This window comes from Talpa occidentalis, unplaced genomic scaffold (assembly GCF_014898055.3).
Source record: "Talpa occidentalis isolate TD23 unplaced genomic scaffold, MPIMG_talOcc4v2.1 talOcc4.16, whole genome shotgun sequence".
NCBI lineage: Eukaryota > Metazoa > Chordata > Mammalia > Eulipotyphla > Talpidae > Talpa > Talpa occidentalis.
In genome coordinates, this window is record NW_023601653.1 from 72,332,578 (window position 1) to 72,355,299 (window position 22,722).

Sequence of the window (22,722 nt, forward strand, 5' to 3'; positions counted from 1 at the left end):
TTTCTAATGCCAACAATGACTCTCCCTCTCTGTGTGGCCTGAGAAATCACTTTAAGGTCATGGTTTGGGGCTAGAGAGCACCACTGAGCCTTTGACACCCTAGGAGACAGCTCTTGGCCAGTCATTCCTCGTAGTGCCAACAAGAAGTTTCTCCAGTCTGAATGGGATCTGTGCATCCCAGGGAGGTGCAGGGTCACCCCACCATCCTTCTGACCCTGGAGGTGCAGCCAAGCCGGGGGCAGCCGCCCTGTTCTCAAAGGCCTTTGGAAAAGGGAACGGAGCTCGCCTCTGCTGTTAGCCCTCCGCAAAGCCTCACCTGGGAAGGTGCTCCGTGTCCCCAACAGGTGACCCTCAAGTCAGCCCCACCACGTAGTGAGACCAGAACGCTGGCTGCATGTGCACACGGCAGTGCATGGACACTGCCCTGATGGGTGCTCACTATGCACTGCACCCGGGAATGTAGAGGAGCCCCCATCCTAAGACCGTGATGAACCCCCCCAGGCCCCCAACTCGCCCTCCCATGATCCCCACCAAAACCCGACACCTGGGCCTTCTGGGTCCCCCTGTCCTTTCCTCACAACCTGTCAGGATCTCTCCTCTGCCTGTCCAGGCCCCACCGCAGGGCGATGAAGCCACACCCCCTCCCTTCCTGGCTGGCTTACCTTGTCCATGTAGACAAAGAAGAGGATAAGCAAGATCAGCTCTGCTAGGAGGATGGCCAACAGGACGATGAAAAACTGTGAAGAGAAGGCCCAGGCGTGGGTGTGTGGCAGAGTCATGGCTGGGATGGGGGTAAACAAGAAGGATGGGGGGGGTGGCAGGCAGTACCTGGTCATGTGCCTAGCACAAGGTATGGGGGAAGCCACCTGCTCATGAGGATCCCCAGATTGGCGGGGCAGCAGGCAGGGCAGTTAAAATAAAACACCAATCAAACAGCGGCAGGGATAACCATTCATAAAGAAGAGGGATGTGATCAGGCACAGAACATTCTAGAAGCAACTTCTCTGGGCTTAGGGTTGAGTACCACTGGGCCAATGCTCCCAGGCCTTGCCTGTCTCAGTGGCCCAAAGTTAGGGTGAAAGAACTGGGGGTGCTGGGGTTACAGGGGTCCAACTTACACTGAGGAGGAGGCACTTGTTTTCCTTGATGGCCCCCAGGCAGCCCAGGAAGCCCGTCGCCATGACAATGGTGCCGATGGCGATGACTAGGTTGGCTGCAGACAGCGAGGGGAAGCTGGGGGAGAAGGTGGCAAAGTTGCCTTGGGACACAGACAGCCAGATGCCCACTCCAAGCAGCCCGCAGCCACAGAGCTGGAAAGGAAGGAAAGACGTTAGCCCGCATCGTACCTGCACACACCCTCCAGTTGGGGACTGCATCTGCATGTCCCCATGCGAGACAGACAGGGCGATGTGGCGCCCCCCGCCCTCCCGACACCCACCAGTCCCTGTCTACTCCGTGCGGGTGTGAGAGCTGCACAAACCCGCTAGTCTCCTGTGTGTTGAACGAGGTTATAAGAGCTCCACGCACCTCACAGAGTCCCTCTGAGGGTCAAATTAGACACGGAAAAGCAAGTAGCAAATGTGGCAGGCCCCAGATGCGTGTGAATGGGGACTTTCTGGGGCTGGAAATCTGAGTTGTTTTCAGAGCCAGACCTTCCATCCACTGCGGCCTGGTGTCCTGACCAGAGGGTCATCCTCCCGCTGTTCTCAGGAGCGTGAAGAATGAATTTTGCACCGAGAGAAGAAAAGGACCCCCGAGGCTGGCTGACACTCCTGTCCGGCACCGTCTGCCCATCCACCCAGCTAAGCCGGCAGCCGGCCAAACCGCCCCTTCTCAGCAGTATCCTGGGGCCACGAGCCACTGGCCTCACAGGGAAGTTTGGGTTTCACTGGCTGCAAATGGCCACATCTGCTTGGCTTTATGCTCCATATAGCTGACACCCCCACACCCACTGGCAGCTCAGGGGATGTTTGCTGAGGCTGAGGGGCCCATCAACTAGTCACCCGATATTTATTGAGTACCCACAGCATGCAGCTACAGCCACTTCAGAGACCTGCCTTCATGGGGCCTCTGCTTTGGCTGGATGGCAGCAATAAAAAGCAGCATGTACCTAGACAGTATACAGTAGCGCCAAATAGAGTCAGAAGTCTGCAGGAGGCATGCTGTCCTGGCCCAAGCTGCCAGCTAGAGGAAGCAATCCCTAAAGATGGGTGGACTTGGAGCAGATGGAGGAAGAGAATGTTCCACGATGGGGAGAAGGACTTGGGAGGCACAGCCTGGCCTGGTTGTGTGAACTCGCAATCTCCTTTTAAGCCAAATGAGAATATCATCGCCTGTGCCTTGTGGCCTATGAGAATGTAAATGAAAGCAAGTACGCGCAGGACCAGGTGCTGCTCTTCACAGGCACTGACTGGGAGCTCCAGGAAGGAGCTGCGCTGAGACCCCCAACAAATCAAGTGAATTCCTGCTCACCAGCTGCTCTAGCTCCACAGAGCAGACCCAGAGGTACAAGCCAAGACCAGGAGAATGGTTCATGCACACAGGAAGGGCAGGGGAGGGACAGGAGTTGCCTGGAGACATGGCAGGTCCTTCCTGCACTCAGGCCACACACCCAAACGACCACCTCGGAAATGCCAGGCTCTGTTCTGAGTGCTGGGGGCAGGCTGGCACTGGCAAAGACCCGCTTGTGAAGAAGGGGTGCAGATGTGACAGAAGCAAACAGATCGTAGAAGCTCAGGTGCTGGTATATGGCAGAATTAAAATAAAGGTGGGAAGGAGCTAGAAAGCATCCTGGGAGAGAATTATCCGACAAGGCTGCTGAGGAAGGTGGCATTTAAATAGGGATCCAAGTAAAGAGGGAAGTACATCACAAAAATATTGGAGGGTGAGAGGAAGAATGTTCTAGAAAGAACAGCAAGTATAAAGGCCCTGAGGTGGGAATAGCCGGGTCTGTCCAAGGAGGAACAAGCTGCCCGTGGGACTGCAGGGAGAGGGTGGCAGCTGTAGGAGACCAGCAGAAGGGTGCAGGGCACAGATTAGACAGGACCTGGCAGCCATGGGAAAGAAAGCCTGAGAGGGGTCTTAGTGTGATGGGAAGCTCTGGGCCAGCGTGACATGATTGTGTGATATTAGATCACTCTGGCTGACAGCAGACCACTGGATGGCAAAGGGGAAGCAGGGGAAGCAAGCAGGACCACTGCAGCAACCCGGAGAGCGGGCGCAGGAGTCACAGCGAGTCGGGAATGCCCCATTATACAGGCTTGCATTGCTAAACTAGAAACGGTTCAAGCTGTTGTGTGGGGATGGTAAGTGAAGGGGCTGTCTGGGTGCCCCACACTGGGCGGATGGTCCCCTGCCTCCTGTATCCCCTGGACCAGTCCTGGTGGAACTAGGGAGGCTCCCAAGGTGCAGCACACTCGGGCCCAGAGCACCCACACAACGGGGTGTCTACAAAGTTCACCGGGGAAATGGGTGCCACCACCCTTGCCGCCACTAGGTGGCGCTCCAGGCCGGTTCAGAAGTTCTGGGTGTGCAAGTGAGCGGCTGAAACTTCCATCCAACTCCTCATTCTGACTTTCTTCAATCTGGTCAGTTTCTATGCTGCCGTCTCAATTTTTCTTTCATTAATCACACCACGGAAACTCATGATCTTCATGCTGAAGATTTATGGCTTTAAAGCCAGACCCAGGAATGAATAAGAAGATCCACCGCTGCCACGTTATGCGTTACAGGTAAAGAAAGGCACCTGTTACAGAGACCTGGCTCTGGGGTCCCTGGAGCTGAGGTGCCCCTAGCGCCTGGCAGCTGCAGACACACACCCCCTCTTCCTTCCCCTGGCAAGTATCAGACCCTGGTCCTGGAAAAGTCCTGAGTATAGCTTTCTCCAGAAGCCATTTCTCCTTGGGCATAGGCCTGGGGGCTGGGGGTGGTCCACTCTGCCTCCACTCTCCATTTCCCACGGGGGCAGGTGGGGGGAGTTGCTGAGAGGTCGAGACTCCATCTGGAACCATCTCAATAGTTCAGAAACTGCCAAGCACGTCATCACTCTCAAGAGCTGGTTCTGACTTCACATCCACTTTCTTTGATTTGAAGAAAGTAGAGCTTTTGGCCCTGTCCCGACCTCTCCTCCCCTTCTCCCTTCAAGGCTGAGTCTCCACCAGCACCCTGGTTAAGTCTCAGGTAAAACTTGCTGCCTACAGGTGAGACAGTCCCCACAAGTAACCTATCTCTACGTCCTGGGGGAGAGGGCAGGGGATTACACAGTGGCTTGGCCCAGGGGTCCTCATGGGTTGCAGTTTTGGACCCCAGAGGACATCACAACTTGAAAATGGGGGAGGGATGCTGCTGGACACCTACATGCCCACAACAGCCCCCAGAATATAGAATTACCTGGCGCTAAATGGGAATACTGGCTGAGGAACCTTAGTCTGGCCACATCCAATGCCAGGTGTCCCCTCTCTTACCCCCCAGAGAAGAGCCTGATGTAATATGTTCACTCCAGGGTGGGGCGGCACCCTGACCCCAAAAGGGATGACATGTGAGATGAGAAAAGTGCTGAGCAGATGCCATCCAGGAGCTGGCAGTGAAGAGCAGAGAAGAGGCCGGTGGTAGGTGGCAGCGGGCAGGAGCTGACAGCAGGAAAGGTTCGCTGAGCAGGAGCCCAAGATGTCAGGACGCTGACCTCTGACGCCAGAGCAGGGCCAGAGGGAGGGCGAGGCAGGTCTGGGAGAGGGAGGAACTGGCCCACGCAGAGGGTGCCAAGCACAGGAAGGAGGCAAGGCCTGCAGTGGCACAGCCAAAGCCCAGCACTGGAGAGCTTAGCTAGTGGCACTCGGGAAAATTCCCTTCCAAAAGCAGAGAGTTGTCTCAGCTGAGATGACCCAAGGCAGGAAGAGACTGGGGCGAGGCAGGGTGACTCAGGGGACCGGGACCCAGACAATGTTAGCGCCCACAGACTTGAAGTCACCAGCTGCCCAAGTGTAGTCTGGGCATGGCCGGAGTCCCTCTCTAAGGGCCTCCCTCGCTCCTCACCCCCTGCCACCTTCCCACAACTGAGAACATCTCTAAACATTTTGAATTGAGGGTTCCAAATAAATCCACAGTCAAAGTTGAGAAAATGAGTCCCTACCCCGCTGTCACTGGTGTCCGCCATCTCTGGGAGGGCCACGACTGGGTCTACTTTGTGCACTGCCAAATCCTCAGAGCCTAGAACAGTGTCCTACCCTCAGCAATGCCTTTGGAGCTCCCTCTTATCAGGCCCTGCACCGCCCCTGCAGAGGGACGAGGTGCTGATCTTTCTCATCACCCCTGGGTCCAGCCAACAGCTGCAGAGCAGGTAAACTGAGGCCCAGTGGTCAAAGGCCTTGCAGTGAACAAACATGCCAGCCTTATCGCATTAAGTCTTGCAGTTGGCCTAATAATCTGATAATCCTCACCTTCAGTTTGAATCATCCTGATTTGTAGTTTTAATACGTCTCTGCCACGTGTCCTTATGTATATTTCATGGAGGCACTCCATTTCTCTGGGGGTGAGGCCCATAATTTCCCCTGCAGAGCAAACTCCTCTCTTGAGAGTCTGCCCCCCGCCCTGCAACTTGCATGTTACTTACAGCTCAGGGACAGTCCCCCCTGTGTCCCTTCACAGCTGCCTACAGTATCCCCTGAAGTGGGATTAGCCTCCCTGGGGGTGACCCTTGGGGCCAAGTCTGGACCTAAAGCAGCAAGTCAGGGGCCTGCCTGCCTTCTGTGTTCAGTTGCTGTCCCCTTACATCAAACACCAGGTTTCCTTAGGCCTGTCTCCCCCATTTCTCTCCCAGAGCATGCTGGATACGACACAAATATTTGCTGGGAGGAGGTGAGGAAGGAAAGGAGCGAGGAAGGAGCAGGGGCACCTAGGCCACAGCCAAGGGATAGGACAAGATCCAGACACACAAATCTCCCTGAAAAGGAAGCCCCACAGCCCCTCTTCTCCACTCCTACGACCCCAAGTTCTCCATGACTTCACCCCTTTGGCCCCTCATTTGCCTGTGAAGCCACCCACTCCACCTGTGCTCACCCTGCCCAAGCACATCCAGCTCTGGCAAATACTCCCACGGTCTCATGTGTCTCTGCAGAGCCCCCCAATCTGGCCCCTGCCCCCCACCAACCTCACCCCCTCTTTGCTTTGCAGGAGAGTTTCAAACAACTAGGTCTCAGCACCCCCAGTGCTGTCTATGAGCCAGGGCCAAGCACAGCGTTTAATGGCATTTAATAAATTAGTGGATGTGGAGAATAAAAAAGCAAACCAAAACGACTTTAATTTCACAGCCCGACATGCCGGCTAGTAATGATTCTGCCTGGCCCTGGGAGAAGCCAACCTGCCAAGAACTTCATCATGGGAGATGGGACAATACTTCAACGCCAGGAGCGGGGCCACTGCTTTGTATTTCAGACGCCCCTTGCCTCCCAGGGGCCCTGCAGCTCGAATTCATTGTCACAGCCATAAAGGGAGGGGCTCTCCCACAATGCTTCCAATGCTGCACATAACGAAAAGAAGGGACAAAGTCACAGAGCCAGCGCTGCCAAAGTCACCCAGCAGGCAGAGGATCAGCACACAGACAGCGGCGGCCAGCCAGTGAGCCGTCCCTGTGGGGCCTGTGTCTGGCCCAGGTAGCCCAGCCTCTGCTTGCTTACCCTCCAAGAAGACACTCCATTCCTTTTTTGCACAACTTCAATGAACTCTAATTAGTTAAAAATTCCTACTTATTAACTCAAGAACCCATTTCACTGTGGCTAACATGCATCAGTCCTAGTTTTGCCCAAGAAGCCCACCAAGAACGAGTATGGCAGGCCTGTAAATATAAGACATCTTATATCTACAACACCATCCATTCTTAAGTCTTCCCCTGACCTGCTAAAGGGCTTTCAGATCTTCCCCCTCTGAGTCACTCTCTCTGCTCATCCCTGTCCCAAACTTAAAGTCAGATTCCAACAGTAGAGAGAGCAGGGCAGCATACAAGGATACCACTCTCCCCTCCCACAATCTGAGCTCCATACTTCTAGTAATATAGCCTAAGCCCCCACTGGCTTGGCTGGCAGCCACAGCACAGTTTTGGCTCATATTGAGCTTGTGCATAATTTAAAGCTGAACAGTATGATTTCTCAGTCATTCTTTTTTTGACCCCACACTTTCTCTCGAAGCCTCCAATTTCTTCACGACTTCACTTCGCAGCCTCCAACATCACCAGCTTGCATAGGTGACAGGAAGGTCACACCCATATTTCGGAGCCAAATTTGCCTCCAAATAAACATTACATAAAGCATTTGCATATCTAAAACCCAGTTACATTTTGATTATTGCAGAATGAGGTTATGTTCCATCTAAGATGGCTCGAGGGGAGCACAAATAAACATGGCCAGACCTAGGGGATGCTGTTAGGGGGCTGCAGGTCTCTGAGGTTAATCAAGCTCTTAAATAACAAGTTTCAAGAGTCCACTTCTCTCCAGGGAGAGACCAAGGTCACCCGCTCGCAAAGCATCAGAGCACGCCCACCCTGGACAGTGCACGGGAGTGAAGAGTCCCTGATGACGAGAGATGCCACATGTGGGTAGACCCCTGCCACCCTCCGTGAGTTAAGGGGCCTTGGGAGGGATAAATGCCCCGTTGCCAACAGTTCTGACCCCAGATGGCTGCGACCAGGGCATGGGGTCCTCTGACCCCAGTGTGGGTAGGGGAAGGAGGCAGGATTTGCTAGCCCCATCTCTTGGGCTCCCTGGCCTGACCTCAGCATGGAGGGCATCATCCCTGCCAGGGGCTCACTCCAACCAAAGCATCTGTGGGTGCCAGGGTGGCACAATCCTGTTGTAGGCAGTACCGGGTCTGCCGAAGGCCAGGCAGGGGTGCTGAGAGTAGGCCAAGTCCCCAAGATGCTCAAGAGCAAGGATGAGAAGTGAGGAGGAGGGGGGTCTGCCTTGTCCACCCCGACAGAACTCTGGACTCTGACAGCATGTTCCAGATCTACTTCCTTGGGTGCCAGTATCTTCCCACTTCTTAAACTAACCCACAGGGGATGGACAAGGAGGAGGCGATTGGTTCAGAACCCACAAGAGGGCCCGACGTGGGACTGAGGCAGCCAGAAGGAACGAAGCCTGAGGAACAGCTCCCAGAAAGACCACAGAATGATGTGTGGCTGGGATGCCAAAGAGCAGCAGATGATACAAAGCACCTGCCAGCCCCGTGAGGAAGGCGAGATCACTCACCACTCCATAAACATCGATTCCCATCACCAGCGGGGCCCTTCTGGGGTTGGCCGCACGGGGCAAAACTGCACTTTCTTCCCGGTCAAGCAGATGTCAGGCTGGGCAGCGGCCAGGGGGCCCCACCAGGTGTAAACGAAAAGGGTGGGGTGCAGGAAGGGGACACCTGCATTCCCAAGTTCCTTCCAGCCTGCCAGTTCTTGCTCACAGCTAAGGAGGATGGAGCCCCAGACAGCGAGATTCTGTTCAAGGACCCAGTGAGAGTCCGGACAGCAGAGCACGCAGCTGTTTTCCATCCCTCCTTGGGAACACCCACGAGGAAAAGGACTAAATGCTGAAGGGCAGGGAGCAGGCTTGGGGAAGAGCTCCCCAAGAGGGAGGCTGACAGTCCACAGCCCTGGCCTGTGCTGAGGTTTCTGCTCCCTGTGCTAGTTAGAGGGCTGCCCTTTGCTGGGGGGTGCAGGGGTGATGGCTCTTGGACATGTCTTCTCCCCAAACTCCAGAACTTGTCAACACTCAGCAGGAAACAATTTTGAGCCCCAGGCCACGCAAGTCCAGAAACTCTCAGACAGGGTGCCAGTGTGGAAAGGGGTGCTCTTTCTGCTGGGGTGGGCAGGGGACATGCTGTGGTTCTCCTCACCTGTGCCCCAAGGGTTGAGGCTCCCAAGTTCCTGGGCCCAGGGGATGAGCCACGGGGAGACTTGTGGGCCCAGGGCGCAAGGCAGTCTGAACTCCCAAGGTCACTGTAAATTGGGAGGGAAGGCGCCAAGGACTCAGAATAGCCTGTCAGAGGAGTCTGCAGAAAGGATTTTCTAATCACCGGCATATTTTTGCCTTTCTGCATTTGTTTTATTTTGCGCATCTGGGGAGAAAGGCACTTCTGACAGCATCAAAGTAGGGAATAATATGCAAAGCAGGGGGCTGCGGGGGTGCTGTGGGAGGAAGCAGGGATGGGCCTAAGAAACCAACCTTCAAGAGCACACTGAACTGGCGGGCACCTGGGCTCCCCTGAGAAAGCGGAGCCACAGACAGCCCCGGTCTTGGGACCTCAGCACCTGGGTCTGAGGGTGCGGTGTTGTGCGGGGCGCCAGGCCACTCGCTGCAGTTGAGTTGTTTCTCCGCTGAAAGTGTGAGGGAGGAAAAAGCCGCTCCCTGGCACCCAGGGATCCTGGGAAAATGAATAGGACTACGCCAGCCCAGCACTTTGTGTTCCTCAGAATATAAATATCAAACAAGGTACTGCGCTGTTCTTCAAACTCCTGCAACATGCAGGGCAACAGGACAAGGGAAGCTTGCATTCGCATCACATCTTTCTGGCAAAGAACTCAAGTTATCTGGGAGACCATAACTCACCCCACAGACTGGGGAGGGGTGGGGACAAACTCCCTGTTTGGTCTCTGGAAGGCCCCCAGAGACCAGTCACAGCAAAAATACCTCCATTACAGGAGCCTGTCATTCAGCAAGCTGCTCCATTCTGCCTGTCACAGAAGGGAGGCCTTTTACGAATGTAACGAGGATATCTTCACGGCTTGAGTTCAGCAAAGAACACCGTAATTAAACACATAGATATCAGGAAGGATCGTGGCTGACAACCAGGTCCTTCGGCTCCAGGTCAGCCTCCCACACACACTTCTGCTAGAACCCTCTGACATGACTGATGCTGGGCTGCTCTTCTCTGGTGGATCCATACCCACATCCTGATTATTTGTACTGCCAGCCGCGAGCCGTGGCCACCCACACCAGGATCTGGCATTTCTGACATGCTTTGTGGGGTCACAGGCTGGTTAAGTTCAGGTCCCTCTGCCACCAACTCAAGTGGCAACCCGAGATCCCTCCATGCCTTGAGCCGAGCTGTGCCCATCTCCCCGTCCTGGAACAACAGAACAGGGCCTGCGCTGGCGTTTCAACATGTGGCTGCAACTCAGATGGCTCTGCTGAACGCTGCTTCTCTGCGGAATTCTCCAGGTCACAGAGCTCGCTCATGCCAGGGCCACGCCTCACTCTGGCCCCCACAGCCCACTGTGCCCTTGCTGCTGTGACAGGGAAGCAGTCACGCTCGAGAGCACCGACGTGCAGCGCTATTCTGGAGGCTTTGCCTCTCCTGCCTCATTCAGCCTTCCCAACCCAACCCATTTCACAGATAAGAAAACAAAGGCTTAGCGCAGTTACATGCTAAAGGAACCCAGGAACCAGAATATGATTTCTGACCCAGAAACCATATTCTGGCCCACCATGCCCACTGCTTTAGACCTAGTCACCCCAAATCAGCAGAAAGGGTGTCTCCTACACATGCACCAACTTGGAGAAAGAAAGGTAATTGGGGTGTCCTGAGTATGAGCCCTGGGGGCCTGCCTGTTGCAGAGGAGGGCAAGAGAGCAAAGAAGGGTGGTGGTGACAGTAGCAGGGTGCTGATGGACCATGATGAGGGCGGTGGTGACAAGGACAATGTACTAACACTGACCACGAAGCTAGCGCTTACTGCATTCATAGTACATGCCCAGGATTTCCTAAAAACAAAACAACAAAACAAGCAAGGTGGTGACTAGAATTTCCCTCAGGTGGCAAATGCACCAACGAAAGATATGAGGTCAAGTACCTGTCTAAGCTTACACGTGGAGTTGACACACATGGAATTTTACTCCAATTTGATATGATTCCAAATTCCATGATTGTAACCTCTGTGCACATCCTACAGACCTAAGGAAAATCCCAAACCTCACTTAATTCAACGTTTCTAACAGTTTCCCAGCCCCATCTGACTTGGGGGAGGTAGGAACGCAGAGTCACAGATTGCAAGGACCCAGGACCCCAGTCAAGGTGAGGGAGAAAGCAAGCACAGCCCCCGCTGGGAGGGATGCTGCTTGGCCGGGAGGGTAGAAGCAGGAAGGGCGGTGTGGGGAGCAGAGATGGTGCAGGGATGAGGATGGAGCAGAGGACAAGTCTTCAGGAGCAGCCGTCTGCAGGGAGGGGTGTACGCACTGGGGCGTCTGCACTGGGGTGTGCGCACTGGGGTGGGGGTCCAGGAGAGGTCTACCTGCTTTGCTGATTTTATAAGTTGGGAAGATTGTTGGTTGTATGTCTGCAAGAAGTAATAAAATAGGGCCTCCACTGGTGGCACAAGGGGTTAAGCACAGCACTGTGAAGCTGTCCGCAGCCACTGGAGCACGAGTTCGAACCCCGGCCAGGAAGCAACCCACATGGTGCAGCAGACCTCTCCTGACACACCTGCTGCTCCCCTCAGCAGTGTATCTCAGCCAGTCTGCCTGTTCTGTTCCCCACTCTGTCTCTGGTGAATCTTCTCCCACCTTCCCCAAACCTCTGGCCTGTACCCCAGCTCTTGTATGCATAAATAAATATTTAAAAAGAAGTAACAAAATAAACTCCTTTGGAGCCCAGTAGGCCTTATTTTTGCTCCTGTGTTCCCACAAAACGAAGACACTGTGGAAATAAACCTAGTCCTTTGACATTGTCTTCCACGGAACATGCTCACATACACCATCATCTGTACATGGCCCCGCCAGCCTTGGGAGGGGTCCCAGCCCCCACTTTATAGACCAGGATGCCCTCATCTCACACAACATCTGGCTCACGCGGTGTGAGGGACATGAGGAACACCCACTTCCACACACCAGGGGCAGTGGCTGAGGAACACAGAAAGTGACTACTGCTTGTTTACAAAGGCACAAGGCAGGCCTGACCACAACCTGCTGATCAGATCCTTATCCCATAGCCCTCAGCCTCTCAGCAGGTGCCTCCAGGTACCTGTCCTGGGCTGGCACCCTGCTGAGCAGGCAGCACCTGACTCCAGGGACATCCTGGTGCCCTGGACCAAGAAGATGAGCTGTAGAAGCAAGCACAGTGCAGAAGCTGCCTGGCAGCATGGAGCACATGGGTCTGCGGAGGCTGTGGGTGACTCCAGCCTTGAAACCAGGCGGACAACAGAGTTCAAGTTCTCATTCCCCTCATTCATCAGCAGGGAGTTGGGGCATGAGGGGGACTGGATCTCTGAAAATGACTTCTCCAGTGCTTGTTTTTTAAATAGGGGATTAATGTACCTACCACATAGAGTTATAGTTGGTATTAAATGAGCTTCATAAAAATAAACCTCCTAGCATGGTGCCTTGTACAAAGCTATAAATGGGAGTCTTGGCTAGTATTTACGGCCTGCGGACTTTCATTCACCCAGGTTACTGAGACAGGGCTACGCAGCCAGGGGCCAGCAACCGGGAGAGGCCAAAAGGCCCCGCCCAGGCAGCAGCCCAACTGTCCCCAGCCCTCAGCCCACACACCCCAGGGCGGCTCCGAGTGCTCCTCAGCCCCCTCCATCCCGGCCGGCAGCACCAGGCGGCCCAGACATGCTTTACTCACTCTGCCGGCCTCCGACTCCCCAGCCGCCCATCTCCGGGAGGCAGCTCGCTTTCCCGATTTGTGAGCGTGCTTTCTTTTGGCAGGGAGCTGCTGCCGTCTGTGCTCTGGACCGTAAAACAAGTTTTCATCAATAAATTAAGATAAGCGGAAAGCCAGCTCGAGAGGAGGCGGGCTGGGGCGGGCGGGCAGGCAGGCGGGCGAGAAGTCACTCTGTGACCCAGCAGGGGCCAGAGTGAATCCAAAGCAAGACCGGGGCTCGCCATCCCCTGGGCTGTCCCCTTGGCTGCTGGCGCAGTGCCCTGGACTCCCTGGCTTAGGAGGGAGAGACCTCTCCTGCCGCCCGCTGCTCCCCTCAGCAGTGTACTTCGGTCCTTCTGCCTGCTCTGCTCCCCGCTCTGGCTCTGGTGAATTCTCTCACCCTCCCGCACTTCTGACTGTACCCAGTGCATGTATAAACAAAACAAACAAAACAAACAAACCAGCAAACAAATAAATAAAGCATGCCTCAGCTGCCCAAAGTTCCCATTTCATTCTCAGTACCAGTAAAGTCAGGTTCTGAGTTAAAATAATGACCCCAATCACTGCGTGAGAGGGGATGAAATCTAAGCAGACCCTGGCCTGGCCCCACAGATACACTAGCCCCACAGATACACCTCAAAAAATAAAGACACCTTCCTCCCAGAGTTTCCCCACTGCTCAGCCTGAACTATCAGGTGCCCCGAATGCATCTCTGCCTCCATACCTTGCAGGATGCTTGCTCCTGCCCATGACTGCCTGCATTGGGCAGGGCACTCCTCACACTTCTCTGTGTACCTCCCTGGCATCGAGTTCCCCGGGGCCCTGGCCTCAAACATGCCCTGGTTTATCAACAGCCAGGTAGCAACTGAGTGAGCCAAGTGAGAGGGGTGGTGGGACATCAAAGCCAGGCTCAGCCACAGGGGTGCCTCCCCAGCCTGGAGCCATGGTGCACAGTCCCCTGTGGTCCCTGACCCTCTGAAACAGGCCGGAGCATATGGCAGGAGAAGGGCCATCTGTCCATCCAGCACCACACACGGAGACGTGCGCGGCTCCACATATGTTCAAGAGTTAACAGACAAGTAAGTCCTTGGAGCCAGTATGTGCCCCGACAGCACAGCACACTGGCCACAGACCGCCAGGGGCCGGGAGCCTAGGGCAAGTCTGCTCACCGCCCTGAGCCTCGGCGCTCCACCTATTAAAGATTGAACCGAATGATCTCCCTGTATTCCTAGGGTTTCGCTTCTGCTTGGTGCTCACATTAGCTGTCTGAGATCAGCAGGGAGACTGTGCTGGGTCCACTGAGCAGGTGAAGGGCTGAGCCCTTGGAGGCTCAGGGGTTGCTCACCCCAGGGCTGGGAGGCTGGGTGCTGCCCCTGCCTCTCTAAGGGTGGCCCCATGTCTCCTGGGAAGGGAAAGTGCCAGGTGCTGAGCTGGGCTGGAGAAGTCCACGCCATGGACCCTCCGCGTGATCCAAGTCCCCAGTTAAGGAAACGGGCTCAGAGATGTGACTTGCTCAGGGTCCCATGGTCAAGGGCCTAGCCTGCCTCCGACTCAGCACCCTGCCTCAGGACTGACGCTGAGCTACGTGCACCCAGGGAGGGAGAAGAAGGCCAAGTTTCAGGCCGCAATGACATTAAATCAAGACTGCTAATTATGCCCTAACTTGTATCTAAAACAGCATCGATTATTTCCGAGATCAGGCACTTGCCAAGCAGAGTAATGTGAGAGGCGGTGACGGAGTCTAGGTTGGGGGGCGGTCTCACCTGGAAACAGGTCCCAGTAGGCCTCCCCACTCTCTTCAACCCCCTCACCCCATGCATACCCCTCCCCCATCAGACATGCACACATATGCATGCACCCATATGTAAGCCTCCCTCCACCAAGACCTGGCGTGAAAAGGTTGGCATTTTGTAAAGGGCAAACAGGAAAATAACTTCCATGTTAAATCGTGAGCTGGCAGGAGTAGCTGAGAACAAAGTTCAATGAACGGAACAGAAACATATTGACAATAGCAAAAAGAAACAATTACTACGCATTTTCATATGAGATCCCCAGGAATAAATTTGCCCTTGCTTTTGCTTATTCAACAGAAAAGGGGTGGAAAAAAAAAAGAGCAGTAGCCAGAGAGGGATGAGGACAGAGCAGAATGCAGACGCTTGCACTTTGTGGCTCAACATTTCCCTTAAGCTCTCAAAAGAGTGTTTTCTGAGATACAGGCTGCCATGGGAGTCAGAAAAAATAAAAGAAATAACATTGTAAGGAGAGAGATTTAGGGTGCTGCCTCCTGGGTACCCACAAAAGAAACACACTCAGATTAACAGGGAGAGGGGCCGGTCCCACCCACGTGGCAGCTTTGCCTCTTCAGAAGCAAAAGTTTCCTTTTTAAAAAGAGGAAAGATGTGCTTGGAGAGAGAAACTTTCGGGTTCGTGGCACCAGCTGCTCAGGGGGGCCAGAGACAGCCTTCATTTCAGGAGAATGCTGATCCCTTTTGCAAAAGCAAACTTCCAAGACTGTCCTATGGACTCCGCCCTCCCACAGAAATCAGGTCACCCGGCCCTGAAAGGGTGTGCGCAGTCAGAGCTGGGATCCCTCCCATGCAAAGGGGTGGAATTTCACGTCCTGAGTCCAAGGTCGCGCAAAGCAACATTCACCAGTCTATGGCCGTGCTTGTGAACACCCTGCCACCCACCCCAGGTGCAGCGGGATGGTGGCACAGTTCACCAAGCAGGGCCACTGTCTCCCTGTGACAAAGCACCCAAGGCCCTTTGCTTCTACTCCAAGTCAGTGTTTGTTCCCATGGAGTCACGTGCACTCTGAATAATGTCTTCTGGACTGGGTGTCTGTCCCAGGAGCCTACAAACACGCTTCTCCATCCAGCTCCCCTATCTTGAGGACATGCTCTTCCACCTCTTCTTGTATCCCGGAGCCAATACTTGGATCCATGGCCAGCAGTTAAGAACACAGGCTCTAGAGTGAAAGCCTGGGTTCTACCCCTTACCAAATGTAACCCTGGGCAGCTGACTCTGACCCCCATCTGTCAAGCAGGAAAAATACTGCTGTCTCCCCAAGATAAATGTAGTACTCACCTTACAAGCTGCAGTGATGACTGACTAGGATAAACTTCCAAAGCCCTTAGAATAAGCGCATGGCCTAATGCCTTCAGGGTTAACGATCATCATCATTATCACCAGTACCTTCTACAGCCCAGCCATCCAAATCCAAACCTCCTCTCTAGTCCCATGACCCAATTCCCGTTCTCACCCCTTGAGCCAAAACAGAAACCCCGTTGGTCACCTCGCCTCCTCATATGCTGGCAGGCTCCTACAGTATGGTGATCACTCCAGACCTGCTCAACTTTTCATTATGAGTCTGCTTCTGTCCCCTGTCACCTGGAGTACTTGGCCCTCTGCCCCATCCCCTGCGCTGTCGGCCTCTCCTCCAGCTTCTCGCCACCAGCGTGCCCTTCTCTTCACTCCCTGCCCCCAGCGATGCCTTCCTATGCAGGTATCTGATCTCCACCCTTCCTTCCCCCTACCTCTGTCCACCAGAACACTGACCCTTCCCCAGGGCACCTACCACTTCTTGCCCTACAGATACTACTCTTTCGTTTCGTCAAACCTTCGGAAGCAGAATCTGTGTCTTGCTTCTTTTGCATCGCCTAGAGTGTCTCGCATGTAGTAGGTCCCAAGAGAGAGCTGTCGCGCTGAGCTATGCTTGCCCAAACACAAACTGCCAGCAGCCTGGCGTGGCTGGTTCCGTGCGGCACCAGCTAGGACCCTGGGGAAAAGCTACTTCCACTTACGCTGTCAAGGACCACGAGGGTCATGCAAGCCCCACTTCCATGAATACCAAGGACATCCAAGTGGCACAGGAATGTTGTCGTATCAAATGCAGCTACATCCCCATCTTCACCCAAGGCATGTGACCACAGGGATTACCGATGGGCTCCTTCTGTGTGACTCATTCATGCAATCATCTTGCTTTCTTTCCATAGTCATTACTAAGCATAAACTATGCCAGGAACCACATCGAGCAGTGCTGGGCGCCCCACGGAGCCTTCTGAGGACTGCTCCACCTGCCGACCATGAAGCAGAAGCAGGGCAGCCTCTTCCGGGTCCTGGATTTGGGAATTTATTGCCTGCTTGTTGTCTCCATTTGGACACCTCACAGGCATCTCACACTCTGTAGGTTCAAAACAGAAATGATGCTCAAGCCACAGGAACCCCGAGAGTCATCAGTCTACCCTCTGTGGTGCCCCACTTTCTCCATTAGCAAGGCCTGCCAGTTCCACCTCTGATTTCTATCTCCAATCTGCCCATTTCTCGCCACTGCCACCATCACATCTTTGTGCTTCTATATCATTTCCTGCCTCAGCTGCCGCTCTTGCTCCTATCCAACCCATTCTCCACAGAGCAATCAGATAGATAGCCCTTGCTCAGGTCTCTCCACTGGTTCCCTTTGTATACGGAGAAATGCCCAGTCCCTGTCCACAGCCTACAAGACCCTACACAACCAGGCCTCCGCCTTCCTCACCCCCTCCTTGCTCAGTTCCCACCCACTGGCCTTTGTGAGTCCCGAGACACCCCAAGGTCAATTGCATCGGTGTGTCCTTTGCCCACAGTGTTCTCCCTTGGTCCTTCTTACCCTTCAAGTTTTCCTTGTTTTCTTCCCAATTTTTATGACACATTACCATAAGGATTTACTGTCTGTCTGCTCCACTGGAAAGTGAGCTCCATGAGATTAGACACCCCGGACGTGTTCCGTGAGCAGCCCTAGGCTGCTGCACGGTACCCGGGATGTGGGAAAGCCGCCACAAGTATCTGTGGAAGGGAGGGGGCCAGGACTTGGAGATATGCTTGAGAATGTTCCTCTAAGTGGTATTTAGTGCATGTGATTAAACTTCTGGGGTATCACCAAGAGCCTGGGAGCAGGAGCAGAAAGTTGAGTTACAGCACAAAGAAAATATGCAAAGCTCTGGCAAGTCAAAACAAGAAGGAACACAGCCACAGAGTCGATGGACCTGAAGAGGTAAGATGCTGCCCTGGCTGGGCAACCTCAGGAAAACTCCATAACCTCTCTAGGCCTTCATGTCTCACTTATCAAATGGAGACAAGAACAGCAAACTCACAAGGCAGCCTGAGCAGAGTATCTGGTATACAGTGGACACTCATTCCAGGAACGTTGGGGACTTAGACCCCCACAATCCTTCTAATTAAATAAGTGGGTTCTTCTGCTCCCCAGGTACTGGGCTGCCCAGGTGTGACCATGATGTATCAGCTGCTTCATCTCAGGAACTCACCTAAAGAACAAGAGGCAGCGTGTGTGCTGGGAGGCGGGGGGGAAGGGTGACATCATGTGCCAGGGAGCTTGGGGTCATTCACACATCCAACTGAGATCATTACCACACTGCCCTGGGCATGCAGAGTCCAGTGGCTCTGTTAGGAGTTACTAAGGGGAGAAGGCTGCTCCCAGATCAACCAATCATTCCTGACCACGATTTGGGAGAAGATTCTGGAGGAGGCAGTGAGTTGGGGGAAGGAGGCAAGGTCACAGCAGGATGCTGTTCCAAGCTGCTTGAGTTCTAGGGTTGCCTCAAGCTCCTTCCAGCCTTGGTGGAAAAGGAAGAGGGAGGATAAGAGAAAACTCACCTGACATCTTGGTCTCAAATTCCAAAAGCACCTCAAGACTCAGGGAAAGGTCAGGCTCCCTTCGCCCTTCATTGCTCCCTGCAGGAGACGACAAGCTACACTAGCCAGGCCAGAGGTGCTCACTGAGGTCTTTCTCCCTTCAGAATCTAGGGCCTGTCTCCTTCCCCAACCCAAAGCCCAGAGCTCCAAGGAGATTTCAAGCTCACCCCCTCCTTCCTACGTGGGAAGGACATATTCTAGACCTATAGCTCTCAGATGAAAACTGAATCCTGCCAAGGCTCGATTTTCTTGAACCTCCAAAGCCTGTGGGGGACACCAGGTGCCGTCAGCCCAAGACAAAGCCAAGCTGCATCTGCAGAAGCCGCGACTCTCCCCTAGCCCTTGAGACCCCATACTTGCCAATACCTCCCAGCACCCGCTGTTCCTCTGCTCTTCAATGGCTCCTCAAGGTAACACTGATCTGAAGCTATCATCTCCACACCTGGGGGCACCATCAGTTCCCCACCTTCCATGTGAGGAGCTGAAGACCCTGGTGTGCCAGAAAGGTCCTCATGAGCTGCCCCCAGGCCCATCACCCGCGTACCCCAAACAACTTCAGTCCAGCCAAATGGAGATGGGAGTTTCACCATCACCCAATTATGCCCTTGTTCGTGCGGGCCTCTGTCTGGAAAAACCTCCCGGCTTGCCCGTCAAGGCAAAAATCCTTCAGAGGATTTTTCTCCGGCGAAGAGCATAAAGAAACCCAAGGAATAAAATCCAGTCCTCTCCATTTCTAGGCACGTGCAACACATGTCCTCTGCCCAAAGCCTCCCGACTTGTCACGTTGAGGTTAGAAAAAAAGCATCACAGCAGGTAGAAAGGGCAGGCGGACGGGGACAGATCGCAGGCTGATCCGGAAACCCTGCTGATTCGCCGGGCAGGAGGGACACGGGAGGTAGCTGCGGAGGGGTCTGGCTTTTAGCAGGAGAGCTTGTTGGGAATAATTTATCCCCACAGTGTCTCAGCGGGTTTCAGCTAGCTGAGTTTATAATGGAACAAGCAGTTGCTCCTGGATGCCACAGCTCTGTGACAGGGAGGACAGCACCATAAAGCACAGGACAGCCCTCCGGGGCCGCAACACCCCACGGGACCGGACTTTACAGTCCTGGAAAGAGGAGGGTCCCAGAAACCCACAAGCATGGCCTGAGTTGCAGCAGGAAGTAGAGCTAGAGTCCGCTCAAGAGAGGGAGGGGTCAGGCGAGGAGAAAGCAAGACCAGAAATCCCAGGGCACCGGAAGGGGACCGAGCCAGCGCCGACCTGTGGCTGGCAGCCAGACTGCCCACTGCTGCCCCCGGACCCCCGCGGGGCTAAGCAGGGTAGCAACCTACCCCTACTCTGCCCAACAGCTAAGGCAACACGCAAGCACTGGAGGGGAGCAGGAAACTTAAAAAGCCCAGTGAACTGCAGAGGGGAAGCTTTCTGCCCTTCCTTACAGTCACTGGGAACGTGGAGGGGAAAGCGCGCTGAGCTCATTAGACGGTACAGAGAGCCCACAGGCAGACCAATGGAAGGAACCCCTGACCTGCAAGGGGCCTGCTGGGCACCTTTCACCCACCTCAGCCCTGACATTCAGCAAGGCCGGATTCTCCTGGGTCCAAGCCACATCCCAGGACAAAGAGTTTCTTTCCTCATCAACTACATGGCTCTTGCAGAACAGCCCGCCCTGGGGGAAGGCTTGCTGGAGAGAACGTCACACAGCAGAGTCCATTTTGTATTTCAGGAACCAGTCTTCCCTGGGATGGACGGACCCTCCTGACGACCAGCTCCACGCTGCCTTCTACTGTTTTAGGCGATGTGGAGCAGCCACGACTTTGGGGTTTCCTGCAGCTCCATGAAGGAGTTAACCTGGCCTCCAAAGTCAAGATCAGGGGCGCCGCTGGGGAGCTTATCTGACCTCCTGAAGGGATTAGCACCCAGCTCAAGAAATGCCAATCAGCCAACAGGGCCGAATTTAACCTTGTCCATCCCTTCCAAGCCTAGTCCGGGCACTCTCAAAATCAGCGATTACGCTAGAGGCAGCTCAAAGCAGCCCGTCATGGGCTATTTATAACTCACTTGCTTTCTGGGGGGAACTAGACACCTCCCTGCCCAGCAAGGTGCCAAGCGCCAGGCTGGGGGCCTTGGCCTCAGGGACTCCCCATGCTGGCCCACCTCTGCCCAGGACCCTGCAGCAGGGCTTTCCTGCATCCTGAGCGCTGCCAGCCAGCACTGCTGATGCACTGAGGCCCACAGTGGGTGGACAGGATCTCACATTCCTGCAGGCCTGCTTTCCCATGTGGTCCGGCCCCTCCACCTGTGTCAGCAGCTCACTGTCAGCCTCAGGACCTGGGTGTCCCCACCCTCAGCCAGGGTATTAGCTCCCCCAAATGCTCTGCTCCCTCTTTCTCACTCCTTCATCACCACCCAGCCTCCTAGCAACCCAACAAGTCTGCAGAAAGGGCAAAACACTAAGGAGTGGGAATAGGGGTATTTATGTAAATGAGCCCCAAGTGGGGGGTGGGTCTAGACTTGGGGCAGCAGTCTTCTCACCCCTGTGAAAGAGGTGCCTTCACAAAGTAGAACCTAACTCAGTGCTGAACAGAAACAAGCTACTGAGCCATGATAAGACACAGAGGAACCTTAAATGCGTATGACTAAGTGAAAGAAGCCAATCTGGAAAGGCCATCTACTGTGTGGTTCCGACTCCAGCACCTTCTGGAAAAAGCAGAACTATGGGGACAGTAAACAGATGAGCAGTTGCCTTGGAAGAGGAAGGGGTAAATGGGTGAAACATGGAGGATTTTTAGGGCAGTGAAAACACTGTAAGATGCCATAGTGATGGGTCCATGTCATTACACATTTGCCCAAACCCACGGAATGCCCAAACCACACCAAGCGTGAATCTGAACATAAACTGGACTCCAGGAGACTGGTGATGTGTCAACAGAGTTGCATCCTTCGTAAGAAATGTAGATGTCTGGTGAGTGATGCTGACAGTGGGGGTGGTTGTGTGTGTGTCAGGGTAAGATGGATAAGAGAAATGCCTGGACCTTTCTCTCAATTTTCTGTAAACCTGAAACTGTTCTAAAAAGAAGTGGGGAACCAGCTCACAGCCCTGCCTGCAAGGATGTAGTTGACAAGAGAAAGCATGTCAACCCAAGGAAACTAACAAAAGCAGATGTCACACTCTGACAGTTTCTCCCCACACCAGCGACATGAAGGGGGTATCCCGCTTTGTTTCCATGTGGTCCATACCTCTGCTGACCCCCACTAGGTCTCCAGGCCTCTGAGAAACTGAGCCTCCCCATACCTCTTACCCATAGGGGTTCATTTATTTCCCTGCACGCAGCCTCCAGCTAAGGCATGTTTGTCTAAAAGATACTGGCCTTATTCTAAACTAATGACCTGTAGCCTTGGGGTTATAAGGCTCATACCCCAAGAAGCTCTTTCTAAAAGCTAGTCATTCTGTGGTCCCATGAAACCAAGCCCCCACCCCGTATTCTCCTCCCTGCCCACAGCTCGCACCAGCCACGTCCCTTTGGGGTGGCACAGGGACAATCTCACGAACATGGTGGCCAAGGGCTGAGTGAGGAGAAAGTACTAGAGAAAAGTTTAATAATAGAGCTGGGTTGGGCACAGCCCGTTTCCTTTTTCAGTTGCCCTGACCCGCTACTCCCGTTACGCGATGGGGCTGTGGACAGAGCGAGTCAGCTGCTGTGGAGATTCAAACCCAGGTCAGCCCAGAGGCCGCGTCTCCTCAGGCCACCTCTGCGAAGGGTCCACACGCAGCAGTCCGAGGAGGCCCGTGCACAGACTCACCGGCTCGCCTGACACAGCCACGCTATAAAAAGCCTGAGGCTGGCGGGACTGACAGAGCCCACTAGAAACCCCAAGGCGGACCGCCGTGCACCCATCAGCCCTCCGGCCCGGCACGTGCCCCACTGCCGGTTGTCTCTCTGGACTGTAGACTGCTATTTTGGGTTCTGGGGGAGCAGGGGGAGTTGATGACTGAAGCACGAAGCCCACAGGGTGGGCAGGTTGGCGTCAGAGCAGCGGTCCTGGCGACGGGGCAGCTGTTCCAGCCTCTCTGTCCCCTGGAAACCAACAAATACAATTTGCTCAACAGTCAACAAAACGTGTGCATGGAGCATGCCCCACGCAGTGGTTACAGGCTGCAAAGAAAACGTCCACTTGAGAAGATGGTGGAGACAGCGGAGACTGTCTGAGTTAATATGAAAGCACAGACAGGGAGGGATGCTGGAACACAGCCTAGGTTCTACTTTGTGAGCCATCACAGCCCATCGGCTGCGATTTTCCTTATCTGTTAAATGGGTTTACAAACAGCATCTCCTCCAGAGCTATCACAGAACCAAAATAAGTTAATGCACGAAAAGCACTTAACACTGCCTGGTTTCTGAGAGAGAGTCAAGAGTC

At 54.3% G+C, this 22,722-nt stretch overlaps 1 protein-coding gene across 3 annotated transcripts in view; it reads right to left on the bottom strand.

Annotated features, from left to right (window-relative positions):
• TSPAN9 (tetraspanin 9) overlaps window positions 1–22,722 on the bottom strand; it is a 184,955-nt gene that overhangs the window by 6,249 nt on the left and 155,984 nt on the right. For all 3 annotated transcript variants that reach the window (XM_054696518.1, XM_054696519.1, XM_037514538.2), the window contains 2 exons: window positions 1,119–1,310; window positions 663–737 (listed from right to left, as the gene is read on the bottom strand). In XM_054696518.1, the coding sequence (XP_054552493.1) occupies window positions 663–737; window positions 1,119–1,310 (267 nt within the window). The remainder of the gene's footprint in view (window positions 1–662; window positions 738–1,118; window positions 1,311–22,722) is intronic.